Source organism: Equus caballus, chromosome 28 (assembly GCF_041296265.1).
Source record: "Equus caballus isolate H_3958 breed thoroughbred chromosome 28, TB-T2T, whole genome shotgun sequence".
NCBI lineage: Eukaryota > Metazoa > Chordata > Mammalia > Perissodactyla > Equidae > Equus > Equus caballus.
In genome coordinates, this window is record NC_091711.1 from 34,038,899 (window position 1) to 34,061,786 (window position 22,888).

The 22,888-nt window shown below is 41.5% G+C and overlaps 1 protein-coding gene across 1 annotated transcript in view; it reads left to right on the forward strand.

The window, feature by feature from the left end:
- LOC102148079 (uncharacterized) overlaps positions 1 to 21,888 on the forward strand; it is a 37,024-nt gene extending 15,136 nt beyond the window's left edge. Inside the window, exons 3-5 of the mRNA XM_070253793.1 lie at positions 17,028 to 17,107; positions 18,193 to 18,227; positions 20,993 to 21,888. Coding sequence (XP_070109894.1) covers positions 17,028 to 17,107; positions 18,193 to 18,227; positions 20,993 to 21,143 — 266 coding nt within the window. The 3' untranslated portion in view covers positions 21,144 to 21,888. The remainder of the gene's footprint in view (positions 1 to 17,027; positions 17,108 to 18,192; positions 18,228 to 20,992) is intronic.
- Positions 21,889 to 22,888: the final 1,000 nt, after the last annotated feature.

Sequence of the window (22,888 nt, forward strand, 5' to 3'; positions counted from 1 at the left end):
ATAATGGTTGCGGAGTGTGTACAACTTCTAACAGGGCAACCACCGTATTACATGGACCACATAAAACTCTTTTGGGAGAATTATAGTTATTTTTAGAAGTCAGGAATACTGTAATTACTGCCTTAATATATAAGAATAAGTCAGGTCTCTGGGGAAGGTCTGAGATTTTCACTGGATCTCCCCTTTCCTGCTTATTTGCCGTTTTCTATAGGTCAGAAGCCAACCAATAAAATGATATTTCTTAAGTAGCTCAGTGTCTACTGGGGACCAAAATACAGTGTGATGAGTGCTAATTATTAAAATAGAATTTAATGGCAGTCTGGGTTTTGAAGGGTGCGCAAGAGTTCGTGTGGGAAGAGGAAGAGTGGCCACCCAGGGCAGAGGAAAGAGCCTGAAAGAGACACACAGGGGCAAGAGAGCCTTCGCTCTTCTGGGGAGAGCCAGCCAGTTTGCCCTGAGCTTGCGTGCAGGCTCGGCAGAGGTGAACGATGTGGCTGATGGGCTGCAGCTGGCTTGTGAAGGGCCTTTGGTGCCAGGCCAGTGACTGTACTCGGTTTGTATGCATTCAAGAGCCATTAGGAATGTTAAGGGGGGGGGAATTAAATGACTATGTTTGAGCTTTAGAGCGATGACTCCCACAGCAGTGAGATGGGGGAAGGATGGAGGCACAGAGGAGTCATGGGAGAGAGGCCACAGGAGGGCTGGACAGCAGACAGTAGCAATGGGAAAGGAGAAGCAGTGATGCGTTCAAGATATGTTTGGGAATGTAATTGACAAGGTTTGTTGAAGGACTGAATGGGGAAGGAAAGGAAAGGAAAATCTGAGGATAACACTGCAGTTTCAAACTTGAGCCAAGGACAGGGATGGCAGGTAATACAAATGGTCAAACAGGCTAAGGGGAGAAGAGAAGCCGTTGGATGTGGCTTGATGGCCACAGGAGTCACCTGGGGGACTATGGTTTCAGTTGAGTGATGTGAGTAATAATTGACTCTAAGTGGAAGTGAGTGAGGAGTGAGGAAGTGAGGTGTGGCCTTTCATTTTACTGTTTGGCGGTAAGGGATGCAAAGATATTGGTAGCTTAAAGAGGAAGCATATTTAAAAAATATATTTGTTATAAAAGGAGTACTAAGGAAATTTGGAAAGCACAGAAAAGCAATTTTTTAAAAAAGAGAAAAAAATGGGCTGTTATCCTACTACCAGAGACAACCATCATCAACATTTTACACTATTTTCTTCCATTTCTTTGTGATTGTTTCTGGCTGATTATGTGTACGGATGATTTTGTATATTGAAGTTTGTTTTTCTGTTTATTTTTTGCATGGAAGAGATGTAGGTGTACCTATAGGATAAAGTGTAGGATCTGGGGGAATAAGAAAGCTGAGGGTGATTTGAAGAGGGTTATCTATGGTGAGGGAGAGAATAATTGACGGGAGTAGATCCTAAAACAGGCGAGAAGGATTAAAAACTTAGAAGCTTAACCTTAGAAACTTGAGATAAGGAGGACAGCACAGGTGAAGATAGAAATTTAGGGGCCGGCCCCTTGGCCGTGTGGTTAAGTTCACGCACTCTGCTTTGGCGGCCCAGGGTTTCCCTGGTTCAGATCCTGGGTGTGGACATGGCACCGCTCATCAGCATCCTACATAGCACAACCAGAAGGACCTGCAACTAGAATATACAACTATGTACTGGGGGGCTTTGGGAAGAAGAAGAAGAAATAAAAAAAAAAAAAGACTGACAACAGATATTAGCTCAGGCACTAATCTTTTAAAAAGAAAAGAAATTTAATCACTATAAGATGGACTCACATGCATGTGTGGGAGCGAGCCTTTCTTTTTCTCTCTCTCTCTCTGTCTTTTCAATCTCAGTGCAGTAAAATGTAGAACAGAATAGAAGGGAATTCAGCGTGATGACATTTGGCTGCTTTCACAAACCTGCAAAAATCAACCATGCTCTGTTGTTTCAGTGAATTATCTTAGCTATTTGGCACAAAGAGGTTGTGTTGGGATATTTTTGGTTGGAAATGGCAGACGCCCAGCTTAAACTGACCTAAACAAACAAACAAAAAGGAATTTATTGGCTTGTGTAACGGAAAAGCTCCAGGGGTTTGGCCTTAGGCACAGCTGGATCCAGGTTATCCGATGACAGGAAGACACTCTCAGATCTCTGCTTTCCTGTTTTTGGCTTCATTCCTAGGCAGCGCTCCCTAAGGGGTGTGATGGAGGCGGCCAGTTTATATCTTATCAGCTTAATAATTCCTGTGGATAAAGAGCTTCTCTTTCGCTGTAGTTTCATCAAGAGTCTTAGGGCCGCACTCTCCCTGGCCAGGACATGGGGTCATGTGCCTCTCTCTGAATCAGTCAATGGGCCAGGGGAACGTGGGGTTCTCATTGGCCAGGCGCGCGTCCTATGCTCCCCGCTGGAGCCAGTCAGTGTCATTAGCCCCACCTAACTAACCATAGAGCCCGAGAGTGGTGGTCCCCACAGCAAAGAAAAATCGGGATGCCCTTACTAAAATGGGGAGTAATTATAACTGCACAGGCAGAAACAGAGTATGTTCTCCATGTAGGGCAATTTTCGTGTTATTTCCAAAAAAAGTCTTGATTTAAATTTTAGGCAATATTTATAAGGATATTTTAAATATGTTTCAAATAAGAAACAGTATTAAACAAGTTGGCTCAAATTTAATGTTTGCTGTTAAAAAGAAAAGGTTATAGCCTCTCAGTTTAAACGAGATAATTCAAATACTTCTTTCACCTAAAACTTGTAAAGTGACGTTTCATTAAGATTTCTTTCTTGACAAAGCAATTTTGTTGTTATGGAAGGTAGCAACTGTAGAGAAAAATATCTTGGAATGAGTTTACATAAAACTTGTGGAAGCTCTGTCTTTTGTAAAAAATGAAATTATGAATTTCTCATCTTGGGTTTCGTTAGACTCCTTTATAAATTTCCCCTCTCTAACGCAGCTGTGTCAGCTGAGCCCTCTCTACTCCTAGTTACAAACCTGAGGGTATCTGATGGACTTGTTTCTCCTCTGCAAAGTGGCAGGCAGGGAAAGGAGGATGGGGTGGAAGTAGCATTGAAAAAGCATGCATTTTGGAAGCAGAAAGACCTGCATGTAAACTTCCTGCTACCGTTTACTAGCTGTGTGATTTTGTGTCCTTAGCATTCTTTTTTGTGTGTGAGGAATATTGGCCCTGAGCTAACAGCTGTTGCCAATCTTCCTCTTGTTGCTTGAGGAAGATTGTCTTTGAGCTAACATCTGTGCCCATCTTCCTCCATTTTATGTAGAGGTCGTTACAGCACGGCTTGACCAGCTGTGCTGGGTCCGCACCTGGGATCTGAACCTGCGAACTCTGGGCTGCCCAAGCGGAGCATGCAAACTTAACCACTATGCCACCGGGCCAGCCCCTCGTTAGTATTCTTAACTGTAAAATTGGGATAATACTAACTGTGCAGGGTAACCATCTTCATTGTTATCATCATTATTCTCAATTAGTAGCTCATCTTATTGAGGACTGTATGCCATATAGTGATTTCCGGCACTTTAAGTACATTATCCCATTTCATACCCATGACAATCTGATGGAGGCAGTCATGCTGTTTCATTTTACAAATGAAGAGATGGGGCACAGAGAGATTAAGTAACTGCTCAAGGATTCTGAGGGTTATTGGTACAGTATATTCAGTATCCAGGGTAACACTTGGCATTGTGCTTTGCTGGCGCCCCGCCACCCCCACCCCGTAAATGGTAGCTAGAATTATCAGGTGGTTTAAGGGTTGTTGAAAAGATTTGACAGAGCCTCTCTTGGATACCTGATGGCAGAAGACTCAGCATGTTGAGGGCCTGGCTGCGGTTAGAAATCACACAGTCCCATTTGTCACCCATCAATACATGGTTAGATGTTCCTTAGGTTGGACCCAGTCTAATAGGAACAGGAAGAGAGAAAGCAGATGGGTGGTCCATCCAGAGAGAGAGAGAGAGAGAGAGAGAGGGATCGGTGGTGACTAGCAAGTGTTGCTGAAATACTTGACTGCAAGGCGCATGCTAGAGGGAGGGGAAGGGAAGCCCTGAGGGGCTCGTGAATGGGGAGAGTGGGGAGGGTGGAGGGACTCGGGGAAAGATCAGAAGGAAGATTTTTTTTTCCTCCAGGGAGTGAGATTTTTCTACTCTAAAATGTCGGAGGGGAAGTCGTTCCAGGAACTAAGCTCCACGGAGCAGCCATGGGAAGCGTCATTAGAGAAGCAGTAAAAATTGTTGAGATCGAGGAAGGCAGCAAGGTGTGAAGCAAGAGGTCAGTTGGGTGATTCTCATGGATTTTTAAATTGTCCAAGATAATAATGGTTAGGAAGAAAACCTTTGAGTTGGGGCCAAGATCTTTAGTGCATGGGGGGCTGTTATAGCAGGGTTGAGATGCCAAAGAGGAGAGTTTTTGAATAGAGGTGAAATAGACCCCATCTGAAAGAGCTGTGAGGGGGCCGGGTCAGGGGAGGTTGGAAGGGTGCTGGCTCCATCCTGTTTGGAGACGCTGGGATATGGGAAAACAAAATGGCATATTCTCGACATTTTGAGAAGTAATACCATGAGGGAACAGCAAAGTTTCTTAGGTAAGGAGGTGGAGAGAACATTCTTGCCTTACTTATAGCGAATGATATAGCCAATGCTGAACTCATCCGTAACACTGTGTGCTTCATAGAAGGAGAGCCTGGAAGGGGTAGGAACTTGTAATTTACCTCCTGATCCGGTACACCAAGACAAAGAGTGAATGTTACTCTCGTTCTCCAGTCGTACATTCTAGGAGAAAGAAAGGGACCCGTGTTGGCCAAGGGGCTCATCCAAGGAGAGAGATTTAAAGATGACTGTCCAAAGAAGTTGTTAAAAAATGAGTGAGATTACACCTGGGCCAAAACTGTCAATGATCAAACATTAGTTCTCTCCAAAATCATATGTAATGAAGTGTTTGGTAGAATTGATCAGAACCACCCTAAAAAGCAGGAGCCATCATAAAATTATAATATTATATATATAATATAATAATATATAATATTATAATGAAAATTACCTGATTATACTTTATCTGGAGAACTGTAGTGTCCATGGAAGTCAACATTTGTCAATTAGTAAACTTATTCCAAAAGATTATCATGAATGGTAACTAAAAATGGATAATTAGAGCTACACGCAGGGTCTCTAGAGGTTTCTATATTAAATTTATACTGTTTACAAATCAAAATAAGTTTGGCCTCTTAGAGGCCCTACAAATATGGAAAAAGAAAAGGCTGCAGGCTGTTTTCCTGTTTCTTAGATCATCGCTAATAAGAATAGCTCTATATTTAGAACATTTTTCTTGATGAGTAAGTAAAAAATAAATCATTTCTTCGTCACATAACTATTTAGTTCTGGAAGGCTAGGGAAGTGAGAATTTCCTAAATTTTGGGACAAGCTGTAGCCAGGATGCGTTAGGAGATGCACATTGGAGTGACTGGCTGCTAATATTTATCATCTGTATTTGTTCTTGAGCGTGTACATTATGTATCCATGCCATAGTTCCATTATCTTACCTTGGAAACCTTATTTTGGCTCACTTGGGAGAGCTATTTCATACAACCGAGAAACTAAGCAAATATAGTGAGGAAAATATTCTGACTACCATATGTTACCAAGGAAGAAAAAAGTAGTAGTTTGTATTTGATACAGTAACTCTGTCTGCTTTGTCTTAATTAACTGATAGTCATTGATAAGATGAAAATCGTAGTAGTGTAAACTGACTGAAAAATTTAGGTGTTCTGTGTGTATATTTGGTTTTAAATAGGCAGGCACAAAATATATTCATGAAAAAAAGGACAGGCAGAGGAAAGCCAGCCGGCCCCGAAGAGCAACCACAGACGTGTGGCTGATTTCGAGGCAGCCCCACCTTCTACAACGTTGACTTAAAGGAAGTCAGAGGTTTTTTATGAAAATCAGTCTCTAGTTCATTCAGGAAAGGTCCACAGATCTAGTGTGAAGCAGACAGCTGTGCGGTTAGCTGGAGAATCTGGGTCAGTATAGATACTCAACCTGAGAAGGGGGAGAAGAGTAGCATGCTGGTTTCACAGGAAGTGAAGTATTTGGTGGAAACTCTGAGATACAGAAAGCAGTTTGGAAACCTGAAGTTATCCGTCTGTGAGCTTAGTTGCGGTGGTTGCCGTTGGTGGCTGTTTTTCTTTTTTCTTTTTCTGACATGCCTGTGCGAGGGCTAACTGTCGGGCTGAGTTTGGTAAGATAGGTATCACTCAACAGCATACTGTTCTGCAAGGATGTGTCATTTTTAAACTATCAACGCAAGGTTTATCTTTTCAACAGTTGCCAGAGTGGGGGGACTGTGATTGACTGGTGGTCCACCCCCAATCAGACTGGTCTCTGCAAACACTTTCATTGATGCCGTGAGTCTGTGTCTGTGAGCATGTGATCCTAGGCGATTCTCATGACACTGTGTGGGTGGCTTCACCCGCAGTACATTTTTTCTCCTCGAACACCTGCTCTTGGATAAAAGAAGCTAAATCTTTGCTAACAGAAAGAGACCCAATTTTAATTAAATTCCCGATGTATCTTTTAAACCTGGTCCATGATTGTTAATGCGTGTTCCACAGTTCTTAGGAAATGTTCTTGTGGTTTAAAAAGTTTTCTTCCTAGGATGGAGCATGAGCTTATGGTTAAAAACTGTTTACATTTTTTTCAACTATGACATCACTTTCCACGTATTTTCAAATAATGCATATGATCAGGAAGAAAACACTGTCTTGATACCAGAGAAAACAGTTTACCAATAAGCTTTCAGTCGTGTTCTCTCTGGAAAAAACAAGTTTACTCTGTAGAGTAGTGGCTCACCCATAACTAGAAAATGGAGTGACTACTTGTTGTAATTAGTGTAAGTCCTTTAATACCACTTTGCTCCTTTTCTCCTTGGACAAGAGAACTAAGTCTTCCTTCTACGATCGGTCCCGGACACAGCTGTAAAACGGGCGACGTTTATACCTGAACCACAGCTCTTAGTTCTAGCCTCTCCCCTTGGGTTTCCCCTTTCTCTCTCTCGTGTGCCTCTCCCTTCACTGACACTGAGGCACACATGACTGATAATAGAGAACTTGACTTTCTAACTGTAGCCAACAGGTAAAATTAAACTGTGTTTAAATCTTGGCCTTTCCAGTCTCTTAAAAGTATTCAAATAGGTGGTTGCATACACCACTGAATAAAAAGAGCCAGCCTCCCTGCCTGTCTGCACCTCTCCTTCTCTCCCTTGACCTCTCCTTTCTCTTCCCTTAGTGGGAAAGCCAGAAATCAAGGTGCGCCACGATCCTCTTGTCTTACTGCATTTGGTCATGCTATTAGGGCATTACAATTCTGTTAGCTGTTTTCCATTCAGTCCACATTGCAGGGGGTACTTTGTGGTCATTTAGGCCCTGGTTAGATTAGAGCCAGCTGTTGTAGCCTCTTCTATTTCCCATTTCCTCTTCCAAGAGCACTAGACTGGTTGAAATTAGAATCGGGGCGAAACTATTGATGAAGAGCTGACCATATTTCCCCATCTTTGCCAGTCAGGAACTTCCTGTTTTCCTGGCAGTGCCTTTGAGAAAAGAGTACACCAACTGGGTGGGGAAGGCGTGGGATGGGGTCCCCTCGTCTGGGGTACTTACCTTGATAGGGGACACTTGTCCTCTTCAAGACCTGTTCTGACCATCTCTTGTTGCTGCTAGACCCACAAACACAATCAGATCTCAGAGTGCTCCCCAGGGGCAAACACAGAGTCTGAACTGGGAGGAAAGAGGTTATATTGCAAAGTAATTGCAGGATTTTGTAGTTTATACTACCAGAAACCTAGGGAATGTGTGTAGGAATGTATTCTAAGGTGTGAGATGGAGGAGGAAAGAGTATATACCGCGTTAGATTGAATTTATTGATATTGTTATATTTAACAGAGACTCTAGATTTAATAATTTAGGTGCGTGGCTGGGACTCTAACAGTTTAATGAACTTGGTTGATGGAACTTAGACACAATGAACTTACACCCTAAGCAGGGGAGGAGCGTGCCAGAACTCCCCGGGTGTAATGGAGAGGAAGGAATCCAAAGGCTTAAGGAGATAGGAATGTTGGCGTGAATTTCTCAAGTATGACCTGCTCCCCACTGCAGAAGAGACCTTTACTGAGCGTTGAGAAAATTGAGAAACACATAGTGAAGGGAGAATCTAAGGCTGTCCTCTGTTAAGACGGCTGTGACAGTGGGAGCTGCTGCCACTGAGATGGCCCCTTTATTTCACTGGGCATGATGGGGTCCCAGAGGAGCAGAGGCCGAGTGGTGGTAGAACTTGACCACCTCAGGCAAGGTGGGCACACTTACCGTGATGGACAGTAGGGATGAAGAGGCAAAATGTTTTATCCTGGAAGGCACTGTGATGATAGCTAGTTGATCACAGTCTCCCTAGAAGGATGGCCTTCTAAAGGTTCATTTTCTCCCTCTCTATATTTCTACAGTATATACTCCTCATCTGTGAGCCAGAAACCTGACTTGAGTCACCACAATGGAAAGGCATGGCCTCGTTATCCAGTTTCCAGACCCGAGTCAGACTCAGGGTGATTGAGCCCTTTGTCCCTTGAGGGAACTTTCAACACTGCCACACGTGTTCCTCCACATCTTCCCTGAAGGCACTCATGTCCGTGTACTAGAGCAAAAGGAAGTACTTGGACTTTCAGAGATTTCTAGACACTGACTCTGAATTGATGTTAATACCTGAGGACCCAAAATGCCACTGTGGTCCACCAGTCCCTGCGTGGGCTTATGGCAGTCAGGTAAAAAATGGAATTTTGGCTAATGTTCAAATTATATTGTGTCCTGTAGTCTGCAGACGCGTGCTCTGGTGATTTCCTTAGTTCTTGAATTCGTAATTGGAGTAGACTATTTGGCAACTGCCAAAATCCCCTCCTTGGCCCTGTGACCTGTGAAGTGAGGGCTGTCCTGGTAGGAAGGGCCCAGTGGAAGCCCGTAGAATTTGCTTTCCCTACCAGGATAAGAAACAATAAGGAATACTGCCTCGCTGGGGGAGTTGCAGACTTCAGTGTCCCCACCAAAGACTTGAACAAATGAAGGCGTGGAGACACCTCTTGTATCCCCATTTAACTTGCCTGTTTGGCCTGTGCAGAAGGCAGATTTATTTTAGAGAGTGACTTCAGATTATTGTCAGCTCAGTGAAGTGGTAATTCCACTTTCAGCTGCTGTTCTGGGTGCGGTTCTTTACTGAAAATACTCAGTGTAGCCTCTAGTTCCTGTTATGCCACCTTTGGTCTGGCAAATACTTTGTCTCGGCACCAGTTTGCAAGGATTGCCAGAATCAGTTTCCTTTTCCCTGGCCTGCCTAACACTTACCGTCACAGTCTTGCCTCTGTGTTTCACCCATCCTTCTGCTTTGTCTTCTCTATTCTGCAGTGTGTTGGTGTTATTGATATCCCATAGCACATCATACTGGTCCAGGATGTTGATGACATTATAGTGATTGGATCTGATGAACAGGAAGTAACAGGTACTTTAAATGCTTCAGTAAGACATTCAGTGCAGGCCGTGGGAGATAAACCCCATTCTTGCTACCAAGTAACATCAGTTAGTCTTCAGTCAGGGTAAAGGAAGCCACATTAACCATTTTAGCAGAGAGAATTTACTACTAGAAATTGGTTCCGCAGGTCTCAGAGGATTGAGAATGTCAACTGAGATAACAGAGATGGTACTCACAGGAAGTGGCTACCACTCCTAGGCCTGGAGTGACAAACAAAAGAAGTTGGGGTTATCAAAATCTAGGAGTTGGAGGTGGAGGGGCCTGTGGGGCTGGGACCCAGACTTCTGAGGAGAGGGCACTGTCAGGCTGGTGCTGTCACGTTTGGATCTTGTAACCAGCAGTAATCACAGTGCAGGTCACACAATAGCCACTGCCTGTCCACTTGAGCTATAGTGACCAGAGAAGGAGTGTAACAGGGTCTGTTCTAGAAACTGAACCAGCTGCTGGGGTGATGCTGCCAGGAGCAGAAGCAAAGCCGGAAAGAGCAGCCCTCTTTCCCTCCTTTTGCATTTTGTGCCTCTCTAGCATCCCCTTTGGTAGAACCTAACAGGGAGCCAGCTGGCAAAGAAGCTAACAGAGTCCCAGCCGCAGCATCACAGCGTATGGGGAGGACGCAGGATTTGGAGCTGAGAGACCAATGAGAGCTCAATGTCCAGCACAGGTTCCCTAGCAAGAGCAGATTTTGTCTTGGTACGCCACAGAGTTACTTCCAGATCACTCTTGATTCGTTGGTGATTTAGGCTCATTTTCCTTCCCCCTCCCTGACCCCAGCCTCTGACTCCATGATGGTGAAATTGGGGCCAGGGAAGAGGAAGGGGGAGGGAGACTGCTAAAGCTTACCTTTCGCCTTCTGTTTTTAGGTGATTTGGTTTATGGCATCTGGTCCCTTCCCTCCTCTAACTCTGTGTTTGCGTCTCTTGGTAGAAGCCTTAATCCCAAGGTTTCTCCCCCTTTATGGTAGATTAAGGGGTGTTCTTGTTGTCCCTGAAGCCTTTCTCTTGCGTTTTCCTTTTTTCAGTGCCTCTCCCTGTAGATGTCCGGGCATTGATTCCTGAACTCTGTTCTGGAACTGTTCTTTAGAAGTGGATTGCTACGACAGGAGATTTACCCTCGTGGATGTCTGTCCACTTGCTCCTTTCCTAAGGGAGCAGGTTACGGGTGGGCTGAGTCTGTAGAGATAGGTGGATAGTTAACTCCTGAGCGGTGTTACCACGTGCAGCAGAGCACTTGGCCTCTTCTCCGGCATCTACTGTCATGGGCCTCCTTTTCATTGTCTCTTTTCCAGCATGGACTATTCAACCTTCAGACTCTCCTCCCTGAGGGAAAATTCAAGGGTGAGGTCATCTCATTCTCTGCTCTTCCTGATCTGCTTTAGGACTGGCAGAAAACAGGACAATGGGGCCCATCTGGGAGGGCCTTCCAGACTCTCTGACCGTGGCTGCTGTTCTCACAAAGCTGGGGCAAGGTGTAGCCTTGGGTTCTGCTCTCCCTCCCTGCCTCCTTCACTGGCTTTGGGAACAAATTTTGCAATTTATCAGCAATTACAGCTGCAGGTCACATCATAAATACTACCCTCCCAGTTAACCTGTAGTGACTAGAAAAAAAAAAAAGTCCTCAGTGAAAAACAGAAGTTCCTCCGTGGTGGGGAATGCTCTGGCCTAAGCACAGTTCCCAGCCTGGAACATTCTGGGTCTGCGGGGTTGAAGAAGGCCCACAGACTATTCTCACTCCTTCAGAAATTGAATGGAAATCTGCACAGGCTGACCAAAACGTGAAATTTATTTTGCCTTTGATTTGAATTACATAAGCTCCCTGTGGGACCCTTGGTTGTTCCATGCTCATCAGAAGCTCCCTCTGGCACTTGTATGTCTAAGAAAATATCAACAAATGAGTTATTAAGGCAGGTCGACAACAAAATCTTTCAAGGTATGTTTTGTGAGGGGAAAAAAAACACAATGATCCCTTAAAATGGTGTCCAGATGGGGCAGCAATGATGTTCTGACAGCCAGGGCATTATTCAAATCTTGAGAATCTCCCCATGGATTAGAATCTCGAAGACTTGAGTTTCTTGCTCCGTTGCTAAGTGGTCGGATAAATTGAACAGCTAGAGGTGATGTCTACTTTTCTTAGCAACAAAAAATGACCTTTCAGGGAAGTTAGTCCCCGACACTGGAAGGTATATTTTTTAGACACCCACCTGGAGCTAACCATGCGGTTACTCCCACACGGAATAACTGTGAAGCGATTTCATCTGCTCTTTTGGGGCCTTTGGCTTCTCCGGGCCTTCCTTTTACCGGGAACCTTTATTGCTGCCTAAGGAACCATTTCTTCTTCCCAGTGCCACAGCCTGTGCGGTTGAGGCAGGATCGCATCACCCCAGCTGATCGGATGCTGTCCTCTTGGACACAAGCAGGGGCAGCATTTGGTCCTCAGGCAGCTAAACACCATTGATTGGACTTATCTGTCCACAAGATTTGCTTTAGACCAACCACCATTTTCTGATTTAACCTCAATCTGGACCTGGTTGTCCAGATGAATAGATTCTAATGTAACTGCTGATCAGGACAACTTTTTTTTTTTTTTTAATTTTTCTTGAGTTTGTGATAGTTTACACCCTTGTGAAATTTCAGTTGTACATTATTACTTGTCAGTCATGTTGTAGGTGCACCACTTCACACTTTGTGCCCACCCCCTACCCCTCCCTTTAGCCTGGTAGCCACTAATCTGTTCTCTTTGTCTACATATTTACTTTCCACATGTGAGTGGAGTCATATAGAGATTGTCTTTCTCTATCTGGCTTATTTCACTTAACATAATACCCTCAAGGTCCATCCATGTTGTTGTGAATGGGATGATTTTATTTTTTATGCCTGAGTAGTATTCCATTGTATATATATACCACATCTTTATCCTGTCATCAGTTGATGGGGACTTAGGTTGCTTCCACGTCTTGGCTATTGTAAATAATGCTGCGATGAACATAGGGGTGCATGGGACTTTTGGAATTGCTGATTTCAAGTTCTTTGGATAGATACCCAGTAGTGGGATAGCTGGGTCATATGGTATTTCTATTTTTAACTTTTTGAGAAATGTCCATACTGTTTTCCATAGTGGCTGCACCAATTTGCATTCCCACCAGCAGTGGATGAGGGTTCCTTTTTCTCCACAACCGTTCCAACATTTGCTACTTTTTGTTTTGGTTATTTTTGCCATTCTAACGGGTGTAAGGTGATATCTTAGTGTAGTTTTGATTTACATTTCCCTGATGATCAGTGATGATGAACATCTTTTCATGTGCCTATTGGCCATCTGTATATCTTCCTTGGAGAAATGTCTGTTCATGTCTCCTGCCCATTTTTTTGATCAGGACTTTTGCGCTTGCATAAAAATGAGTTACGTAGCAATTTGGCAAGTTCGACAAAGATGGGTTGTCCCCCACTGCTGTTAGAGGTTTCTTCTAATGCTAATGGAACATTGACTAAGACTCTTCTACCATCTTGGTTCCCCTTTCCTTAAGTGGGATGATAAAAATTGGAGAGATCCAGCTTGGGAGAAGGGGGTGTTTCTATGATACAAATTAGCCTGGGTTTGCAGTTTATGAAGCAGGAGTTGGAATCACATGAACTTGGATCTGAGTGATGGCTCTATTACCTGTTTGTGTAACCTTGGCCATGCTACTCAACCTTCCAGAGCCTCAGTTTTTCATCTTTAAAATGTGGCTACTACCTGTCTTGCAGGATTGTGATGAGGATTAAAGGAAGTAATATAATAGCACTAGCACAGCGCCTGGTGCAGTTACACAAGCAGATTGTGAGACGGGGTGATGCTCACAGCTTTTGCAAGAGTGGGATGGAGGCAGCTCCCACTTTAGGGGAGGCCCCATGTTGCTTTGTCAATGGAAGTATTTTTGACTCTTACGTCTTCCATTTTGAGAGGTGGAGTGGTGAATGAGAATGTGGAGCAGGGTTAGGGTGTCAGATGGGGTTTAAATGTTGGTCTTGCATGTTTATTAATTACATGACTCTGAACCTATTTCCTCAGGTCTTCACTCTCAGGGTTGTTATGAGGGATCACAGTGATGCACGCAAAGTGCCCTGCACTGTGTCTGACACATGAGAGGGACTCATATTGATGACCTTTTTACCCGTGCTGTCTTTAGTCTCCACTCTTCATCTTGTAGAATAATTGTTTCTGGAAGAAATAGATGAGGAAGCAATCTCTTACATGGGAGCACATATACAAAGGCAGGTGTTATAACTTATTTGAAGGTTTAAAAGAATGGACATCTTATAAGTCTTTGTAAATGGTAGTTTCAACGTTTTGTATTATAGTCAAAGCTTAATTTGCTATCCAGTAAATACAGTAGCCACGTTATCATTTCCTGCCCTTTAGATGTGTAAGGTTGTTGATTAATTTTATAATGGAGAACACAGTTTGGGTTTTAGGATATTGAATAATTTATAAGAGATAATAGGTTAAAAATAATTTACTGTTTTCTTACATTTGGGGAAGTTAAAGTATATTTTAAAACATTGACTATATCTGTAAGCAGGCAAAAGGGGAAAGAATTAAAAGAAACATATGTAATTGGATATGAAAAGAGTAGCTGTGGCAGAAAATCAAATGTCGTATTTATTCATATCTACCAGTTCTATAGTTTCAAAAACAATTTCATGATAACGTTAGCCATTCAGGGCCAAAGTAAACAGTTCTAATAATCTTGAAGGAGTTTGTCACCATCATTTTCCTGTTACCTATACTAATGGGTTATAAATCCATTTTAATTAAAAGTCGTAAGCAACACTTTGTCGTACTGCTTCAGTAAGCATAACACCGTTTCTAATACAGTATGACTTTGACACCTTTGAATTAAAAAATGATCCAACTTTAGCACGAAGCAAATGAAGTTGATAATTATCTGGTGAATTTAGGTTATGTGCTCAGTTTGGGTAAATTAGATCGCAAGGTGGATTTTGCAGTCTATCGGAGTATTAGCTGTGCGCGTGGCCAGTGTTCAACAGATAATTGCCATGTCTACCCTGCTCTTCTTCAGAGACTTGGGACTTACTGGCTGTTGCAGTGAAGCGGAATCTCACGTACATATACATTTGAAATATTCACAACTTTTGAAACCGCGATTCGACAATGCCTAGAATTAGAAGATTCAGTGAAACTGTTTAGTTGATTTCAGCCTGCCTTCTTGACTGAAGCCCTTTAGAATCTCATGTTGAGTTCAGCCAGATACATTTGAATCTCTTGTGTTTTCTTTCTTTCAGAATAGTAACTTAATGTATGCTAACTAGCGCTTCAAGGAAAGCTTCCTGATCCTTTTAGAAATATGCTAAGAAATTCTAGTAGAAGATGGATTGCTCTTATTCAAGGAAAGTGGCTGTGCATTTTAAAGTAGTCAGTTCCTCTAAAAACTTCCTTGGCTACATTTCCTGCTTCTCTTTGCAGTAGATCAAAAAATGGCTGGTTTTTTTAGATAAGAGAAAATCAAATTGACATTAACTCTTTTTGCACTCAAGAAATCTTTCACACCTAGAATTTTGCCGTTGAACTGGCATGAGAGACACAAAATCCCAGTGTGTGGGGACTGGAAGGGACCTGGGGATCATCTGGTATTTTACAGATGAGGTCCAGACAGGCAGCTTGCCCACAGCCTGTCTGTCACACAGGGAGTGGGTGGCACAGTGAAGACAGCAACCCAGGCTCTTTGACGCCTGATTTCTGTGTGCTTTCTAATCTTGGCTGCCCTCAGTTTTTCATTTTGTTTGGCAGTCAGGCTTTTTGGCATTTGCTGGATTGGCACGTTTGGAAAGTAAAAAATGACCAATCTTTTAGTGTGTGAGTGACAGAAATACCCGATGGAAGAAATAAACAAAATTGTCTTTAACAAAATAAACAAAATTGTCTTTAACAAAATAAACGAAATTGACTTTAACTCAGCAGTCCGCTTTTTCTCACAACCAAAAGTGAAGTCTCTGACTATGTAACCAAATGGCTCATAGCAAATGTTTTTGACCTTTTAGAACAGAAGAATCCATAACAGAAGATGACAAGAGGAGGTATGTTTGGTATTAAAGCTGGCTTTAATTTGAATAATTTTGTCCATACCTCATAGATTTAACTTAACATGGATTTTATTTGACTCTTGGATTTAATTGAATACCATGGTACATTACCAATAATACAGATTCCACCAGGAAAACTTTTGGCACAGAGAATACAGGTAGGAGCATGTGATCTGAAAAAGAACTTTCCCAGGGTTCATAATCTTTGCTCTTTCTTTCTTTCTTTCTTTTTTGAAGAAGATTATCCCAGAGGTAACTACTGCCAATCCTCTTCTTTTTGCTGAGGAAGACTGGCCCTGAGGTAACATCCGTGCCCATCTTCCTCTACTTTATACATGGGATGCCTACCACAGCATGGCTTTTGCCAAGCGGTGCCATGTCTGCAACCCGGGATCCGAACCAGTGGACCCCGGGCCGCTGAGAAGTGGAACGTGCGAACTTAACTGCTGCGCCACTAGGCCAGCTCCTAATCTTTGCTCTTTCAAGCAAGCTTGGTTTTTGTCCATGCAGGTGGCCTGTGCTAGTTTCCATCCTTTGGTCTTTGGATGTTCTCTTCTCCTAACCTGATGACTTCCCTCCATTCTCTCAGCCTCCGTTGTCCTCCCACTCCTCCTCTGGTTAACTGCACTTGACTCTCATTACTCCTTAACTCTCTCTCCTCATTTTATTTTATTTATTTGTTTACTAACTTTATTTACTCACTTACTAGGATTGGCCCTGAGCTAACATCTGTGCCAATCTTCCTCTATTTTATGTGGGACGCCACCACAGCGTGGCCTAACTAGCAGTGCTAGGTCTGTGCCTGGGATCTGAACCCGCGAACCCTGGGTCACCAAAGTGGAATGCGCAGACCCAACCACTACGCCACTGGGCTGGCCCCTCTTCATTTTATTTTTATATCTACCTATGGAAAAACGTTTTTGTGTGTCATAGCACCGAATACCATGTTGAGCACTCTGAATTCTTGATAAATGTTGAACAATTGACTGTAGCATGTTACTCTGCTATTATTTATTACTATACCAAATTATAATACCCAACTTCTTTTCTTCTTCCTCATTGTAAGTAAAATATCTAAAAATTCTACTAACTCAGTAAGCTTTCTTTTTTAAATATATGTAATATACATATATATATGTAGTGTACATATATATATATATATATATATATATATGTATGTATAGCTTCTTTTTAACATAGAAGAAACAGTTGTATTTCCAAGGGCAATAATATTCTGAATTCTACTTTAAAAAAATAATGAGTTATTTTAATCTATGATTGTTTGAAGTACTCCATGCCTCTATCACTTTCTGCACACATTTAGTACCATTGAAATTGGTCTAATTTTTCTATGTCTGCTTCTTTCCATTAAGAAACTATGGAGGAGTGTATGTTGGTCTCCCATCTGAAGCTGTCAGTATGGCATCCAGTCAAACAAAGGCTGTGCAAAAAAGTAAGTAAAGTCGTGTGACATTTATTTTCTCTAAATATTTATTTCATGTTTTGTGAAAAAATAGGAAATTGATATTTCAGCTTGCCCTACTCAACCTACAAGCTACTGAGTTGCAGTGAACATGTGTGAGAACCACGTATCTGTTCATTGTCATCGTTTGTTGAAATTGCCACCCACATGATGAGAGTAATTCCAGAGCAAAATTTAGCTTCTGTTTGTGGTTTTGCCCCATGGATATTTTCAGTTTCTTGTTAATTTCAGTGATGATCAATGTGAGAATGAAAGCTAATATTTCAGTAAGTTTATGGAGTTTTTGTAGTTTGTGGAGTTATGGAGTTTTTGTAAAGGTAAATTCCTGTAGTATATTATAAAGATGACTAAATGATAAGCAGTCTCTTGATTAGAGGAAAAAATAACTGCCTATTTTATAATTAAATGAAGTGAGGCTTCTTTTTCTGAATTTTAACAGTTAATGTGGGGCTAGTGAAATCCTCTTGATAATAGACATGATTGTAACCTTGTAGATTACATCTTGCTTAAGTGAATTTTTTTTTTTTTTGAGGAAGGTTAGCCCTGAGCTAACATCTGCCACCAATCCTCCTCTTTTTGCTGAGGAAGTCTGGCCCTGAGCTAACATCCATGCCCATCTTCCTCTACTTTATATGTGGGACGCCTACCACAGCACGGCTTGATAAGCAGTGTGTAGGTCTGCACCTGGGATCTGAACGGGCGAACCCCAGGCCGTGGAAATGGAACATGCAAACTTAACCACTATGCCACTGGGGCTGGCCCCCCCTTAAGTACATTTTTAAGTGAGACTTCTGGTGAATAATGCTGATTTATTCACCACTGTACGGTCGTCTCATGTATAGTTTCAAAGGATTTTTAATAGTTCAATTTGCACACAAGCCTGTCTTACATTATTTTTTAACCTGTTATAGTTATTTGTTCCTCATTGCTATTTTTATACTTTATGATTTAGACCAGCAAATACATATATGTCACTACCATTTGTAATTTCCTAGGAAACTAGAATATGTTCTTTATAATCTGAACATTTAACTTTTCTTAATTTTCTCTTTAAGATTAGAAGAAAATACCATGACTCAATAATCAAGAGGTAACTGTATATTTTTCTAAATAATTGTATGTATTTAACCTTGATGATGAATGTAGATATCATTGCTGTGGATTTCTAAGAAATCTTGAGCTTAGAAGGAGGAGAGTCTTGTGGTTATATCTGTGGACTGGAACATGTTTTATTGTAAAGAAGTCTTTAAGGATTAGAGCAATTTTCTTTGCAGTTACTTTTTTGTTTGTTTGTTTCATTTTGTTTCAAATGCAACTTAATTCACTTCATAAGAACAAGCTAAGTGTCCACCTAAAACACTGAGGTTTCTCTCTATCGCCAGAACTGAGCGACCAGCAGTTTGGAAATACTAGACAGGGAGAAACCAGAGACGCTGGGACTGAGAATTAGATTCGCGTCAGTATTAAGTATTTGGCAATATCCAGGGGTTAGTTAATATACAGAGAGGAGATGTATCAGTACCAAAACTCCAAGAGAGATGGGCAAGAGAGATCAGTGTACAGAGAGGTAGTTATGCAGGACGGAATCGTAAAATCATAGGCCAAGTTTACAGATTGGGTATTATAAAACATGTTCAATATGGGCAGAAGAATCCATTGTCTATAAGGTGAAGCCCTGTGGACCTGGGATCCTGCTGAAGAGCTTGGAGTTAGAATCATAAGAAGATGAACAAGAATAAGGACAGGAGAAAAATAGCTTTTATTCAGTAACTACCCTCTGTGGACCAGTCTCTAAAAAGTATGGAGCAACATTTCCATAGAGGGCAAGAGTCTCTGTTCCTCTGTCCAACAGTGTGTGTGATGTTTGGATCCCCACTGTCCTTCAGTCTTGCTGACTGACATCCAGCCTCTTTTGAACATCCAGTGATTGGGAATTCTCCATCTCCTGAGATGGCCCATTGTCTTTTGGGAGTCAGACAGCCTTGGATTTGAATTCAGGCTCTTTCGCTTTTTAGCCCGGCGAGTTACTTCCCTTTTGTAGCCTCCATTTTGTAATCTGTAAAATGGAACCAATGCTTAGCTTGAAGAGTTGTTGTAGAATTAAATATGAAATAAATGGTAGCTTCTGCTATCATTGTCATCGTCATCATCATCGTCATCACTATTATCATTATCGTACTGTTATTCTTTTTGGTAACCAGAATCCAGCCATTGGCAGACCAAGGCAAGACTGATTTGGTATTGAACCAACTCCTTGCCCAGGGCCATATTGACGTTGGTGTTTGGGATGGGGTGGGTTGCAGAATAAGCTCATAGGTGGAGACAGATAAGCTGTAACCAGTACAGTTCCTGACAAGAACTATAATATCTTGCGTAGCCACTTCTTTAAAGACTGTCATCAAGGCAACAGCATCATGGAGCTTAATTCCCTAGTATCCGTGACCACATTGGGGTGTTGAGTTTCCCTCTAGGAATGTCCTGGAGATTTTCTATCTCTAGTATTTTTAATAGAGTTCTAACCCTCCTTATAGATTTTGAAGTTCCCTGCTAATCTTCCTTTTATGCAGGAGTATTTTTGTTCTTTGCATTAAATGGAAAAGATAATCTAGTTGAAAGTAAGCATACTTTACTGTTTACCCTCCTGAAAACAGGATGAATTTCAAAAAGCATAAGGAATAGAGTGGAAAGGGGTGCCACGTAGATCAATATCAGGAGACTGGGATGCTCTGTTATTAACACAGGACCTTAGATGAATTGCTTACCTTCTCTCAATTTCAGTTTTCATGTCAGAGAGATAGACAAGATGGTTGTTCAACTTTGTTTGTGGATCTAAAATGCCCTGATAACAATTTTTCAATATTGCTGGTAAGCTAGCCCATGTGACTTTAGACAGCTAGGTAGAATATTTCCTTACTGCTCATGGCTAGAAATATATATTATTTTACTGCCATCCCTCTCTCTTCTCAGTTTTCCCCATTCTTTAACTCTATTTCTAAACAATCAGTTTGAATCTGGTCTTGGTTTTGCCTCCTTTGAATTACCTAAAAAGTTTTCTAAGTTGAAAGGCTTACCATTTTCCTTAGTTGCTAAGAGTCCATTGTGGTACTTACCTGGATGTGTCTGAACTCTTGGCTTTCTGAGCTTGAATTATTGGGCAGAAACCCTGATGAAAAGAGAGGGAGATATTTTATGGAAAGGATCAGAGACATGTTTTTTGACCAAACATGTAAAATCTCTCTAGAAATAAAGCCACTGATCTCACTCAATGACCTGAATTCAGTGTTGGCTTGGTTACTTTTTGAAGCAAATTGACGAATGATTTCAGAATCTCTTAAAATTTCTTCTACAGATGACTCGAGGGTACAAGTTATGCTCATTTAGATGTGTGGAGCACTGCCAGCATAGGGGAAACTGAAGTGATGATTCTCACATGTCAATGGATACTCTAGCTGCATCAGAATCCCCTGGGGGAGCTAGAGATAATGTGGATGGCTAGACCCCTCCCAGGAGGGGCCGACCACCTAGGGAAGGAGGAGGGTTGTGGCTGCGCAGTCTGTATCTTTAATTTGGGTGATGTTGACATGCAGCTAGGTTTGGGCACCACCATGTTGTATTTTAATTGTAAGTTTATAAGTCTCTTCCTCCACCTGACTTTGTTTCTTTGTATAGGTATCATCAGTGCTTAGTGCTGTGCTGGCCACATATTAAGCCTTAAATAAACATTGAGTGAATGTTGAATGTGTGTTTTACTTAAAAGAAATTCAGTAGCTAATTTGTAGGCTTAAAGCTGAATCTAGGTGGTACCTTTTCAAGCTTGCTAACTCTTTCCCCTTTTTCTGTTTGTTGTCTTCATAGCTTGCTCATCAAGATTTGGAAGGAATTTCACTCCATGGGACTTTCTAATCTGCACAGACATTTCCAAGGAAATTCTAAACAGTCGCCTGGCCCCAACCCCCCATCCCTTCCAATTCTTAAGTCTGTAGTTAAGGCCATGGGTACATGTTGAATGTTGTGGTACTAGAAAGGAATTGGTTAAAGAGTGCACTCGTATATGGAACTCTCTGTGGCCCACCTGCAGAAGACAAGCTTACAGGCTATCAGAGGCGTCTCTCGCCCTGCTGGCCTCCAGCGGCATGTTCACCCTGGCCACTCAACACAGTTCATGAAGATCATATCTTTTCACGGATACTTTTTTGATAGTTTTTGTATAACAAGATCCTTATTCTATTTATAACTTAAGATAATAAGGCAGTATAAATGAGTTCCCTAAAGTAATATATTTGTGTATCTTTCACTATTTCTACTTCACATTAATTTTTAGCTGTGAAATTGTTAAATTGATTCTTACTGTTATCTCTTTCCCTTTTTTACTATTTAGTTTTCGGCTTTATTTACATGTCAGAGACTTTCCTTTATTAGGAACAATGTATTACATTGCAATATTTAAAAATAAACTTGAAATTTGCATGCCATGTGCGCATTTTGATTACCTTCCTATTTTCTTTAGTCAAAGGCTTGTGTAGCTACAAATCCTTCATAGCCATTGAGTCTCCCATTCTACCTTTGTGTGATCATGGCATCTCGTCGTGTTAATTCTGTACTATTTTCAAGGACTCGTGACTGATGGTTAGATGGGGTATTTGGAAAGTTCTTAATTTGATAATGACCATGTGTATCCCCTTAGTACTACAATGTAAATTACTCAATTTACCAATGTATTTCAACAATTAAAACATTTTTATCCCTCTTTACCTGGATTTCTTAGTTATTTTTCGAAAGAACACTTTCACAGAAGTCACACATGACATTGTGATATGTAGATACAATATATCAATATGTAAAGATAATAATGTATAGATAGATTACCTTGAAAAACCAAAATTTTTCATAAGAAGAAAAGCATTATCTTATATATTTGGTCCATAGATGACAACCAGAGGGGTATCAAATTGATAAAAAAAAAAATCGAAGGTAAGAATCACCAATAAATGATCATGATACACGTACTCCTGTCCCATAGCCACAAGTCCATGATGGCCTTTAGGTGGAGCATCAGCAGTTTATCCCATTAGGGATAATGGATAGATTCGCTTTTTGAAAAGTTTTGATTTTGAAACAATTTTAGCTTTATAGAAGATTGTAAAGCTAGTGCAGAGTTCCTGCGCACCCTTTACCCAGGTTCCCCTAATGTTAACATCTTTCGTGAACATAATACATTTGTCAAAATGAAGAGATGAAACATTAGTACAATGCTGTAAGCTAAACTACAGTCTTTGATTGGATCCCATGAGTTTTTCTATTAATGTCCTTTTTCTGTCCCAGGATCCAATCTGAGCTTCCATTTCATTCTGTTGCCTTTGGTCCTCCCATCTCCTCAGTCTCTTCTGCCTGGCATTTTCTTGGTCTTCCCTTGTTTTTCATAACCTTGACACCTTTGAAGTCTGCTAGTAGATATTTTATAGTATTTCTCTCCTCTTGGATTTGTCTGATATCTTTTTATGATTAGACTGGGGTTATAGATTTTTAGGAATAATACCACAGAGGAGATGTGTCCCCCATCCCAACATGTCATAATATCTCATGATTTCAACATGACTTGTTATTGGTGATATTAACCATGATCACTTGGTTGGGGGCATCCGTCCACTCTAAGATTTCTGGTTTCGTTTTCCATCCTCTGTTTCTCATAAATGAGTCACTAAGTTAGACCACACTCAAAGGAGAGGGGAAGTAATCTCCACTTCTTGAGGA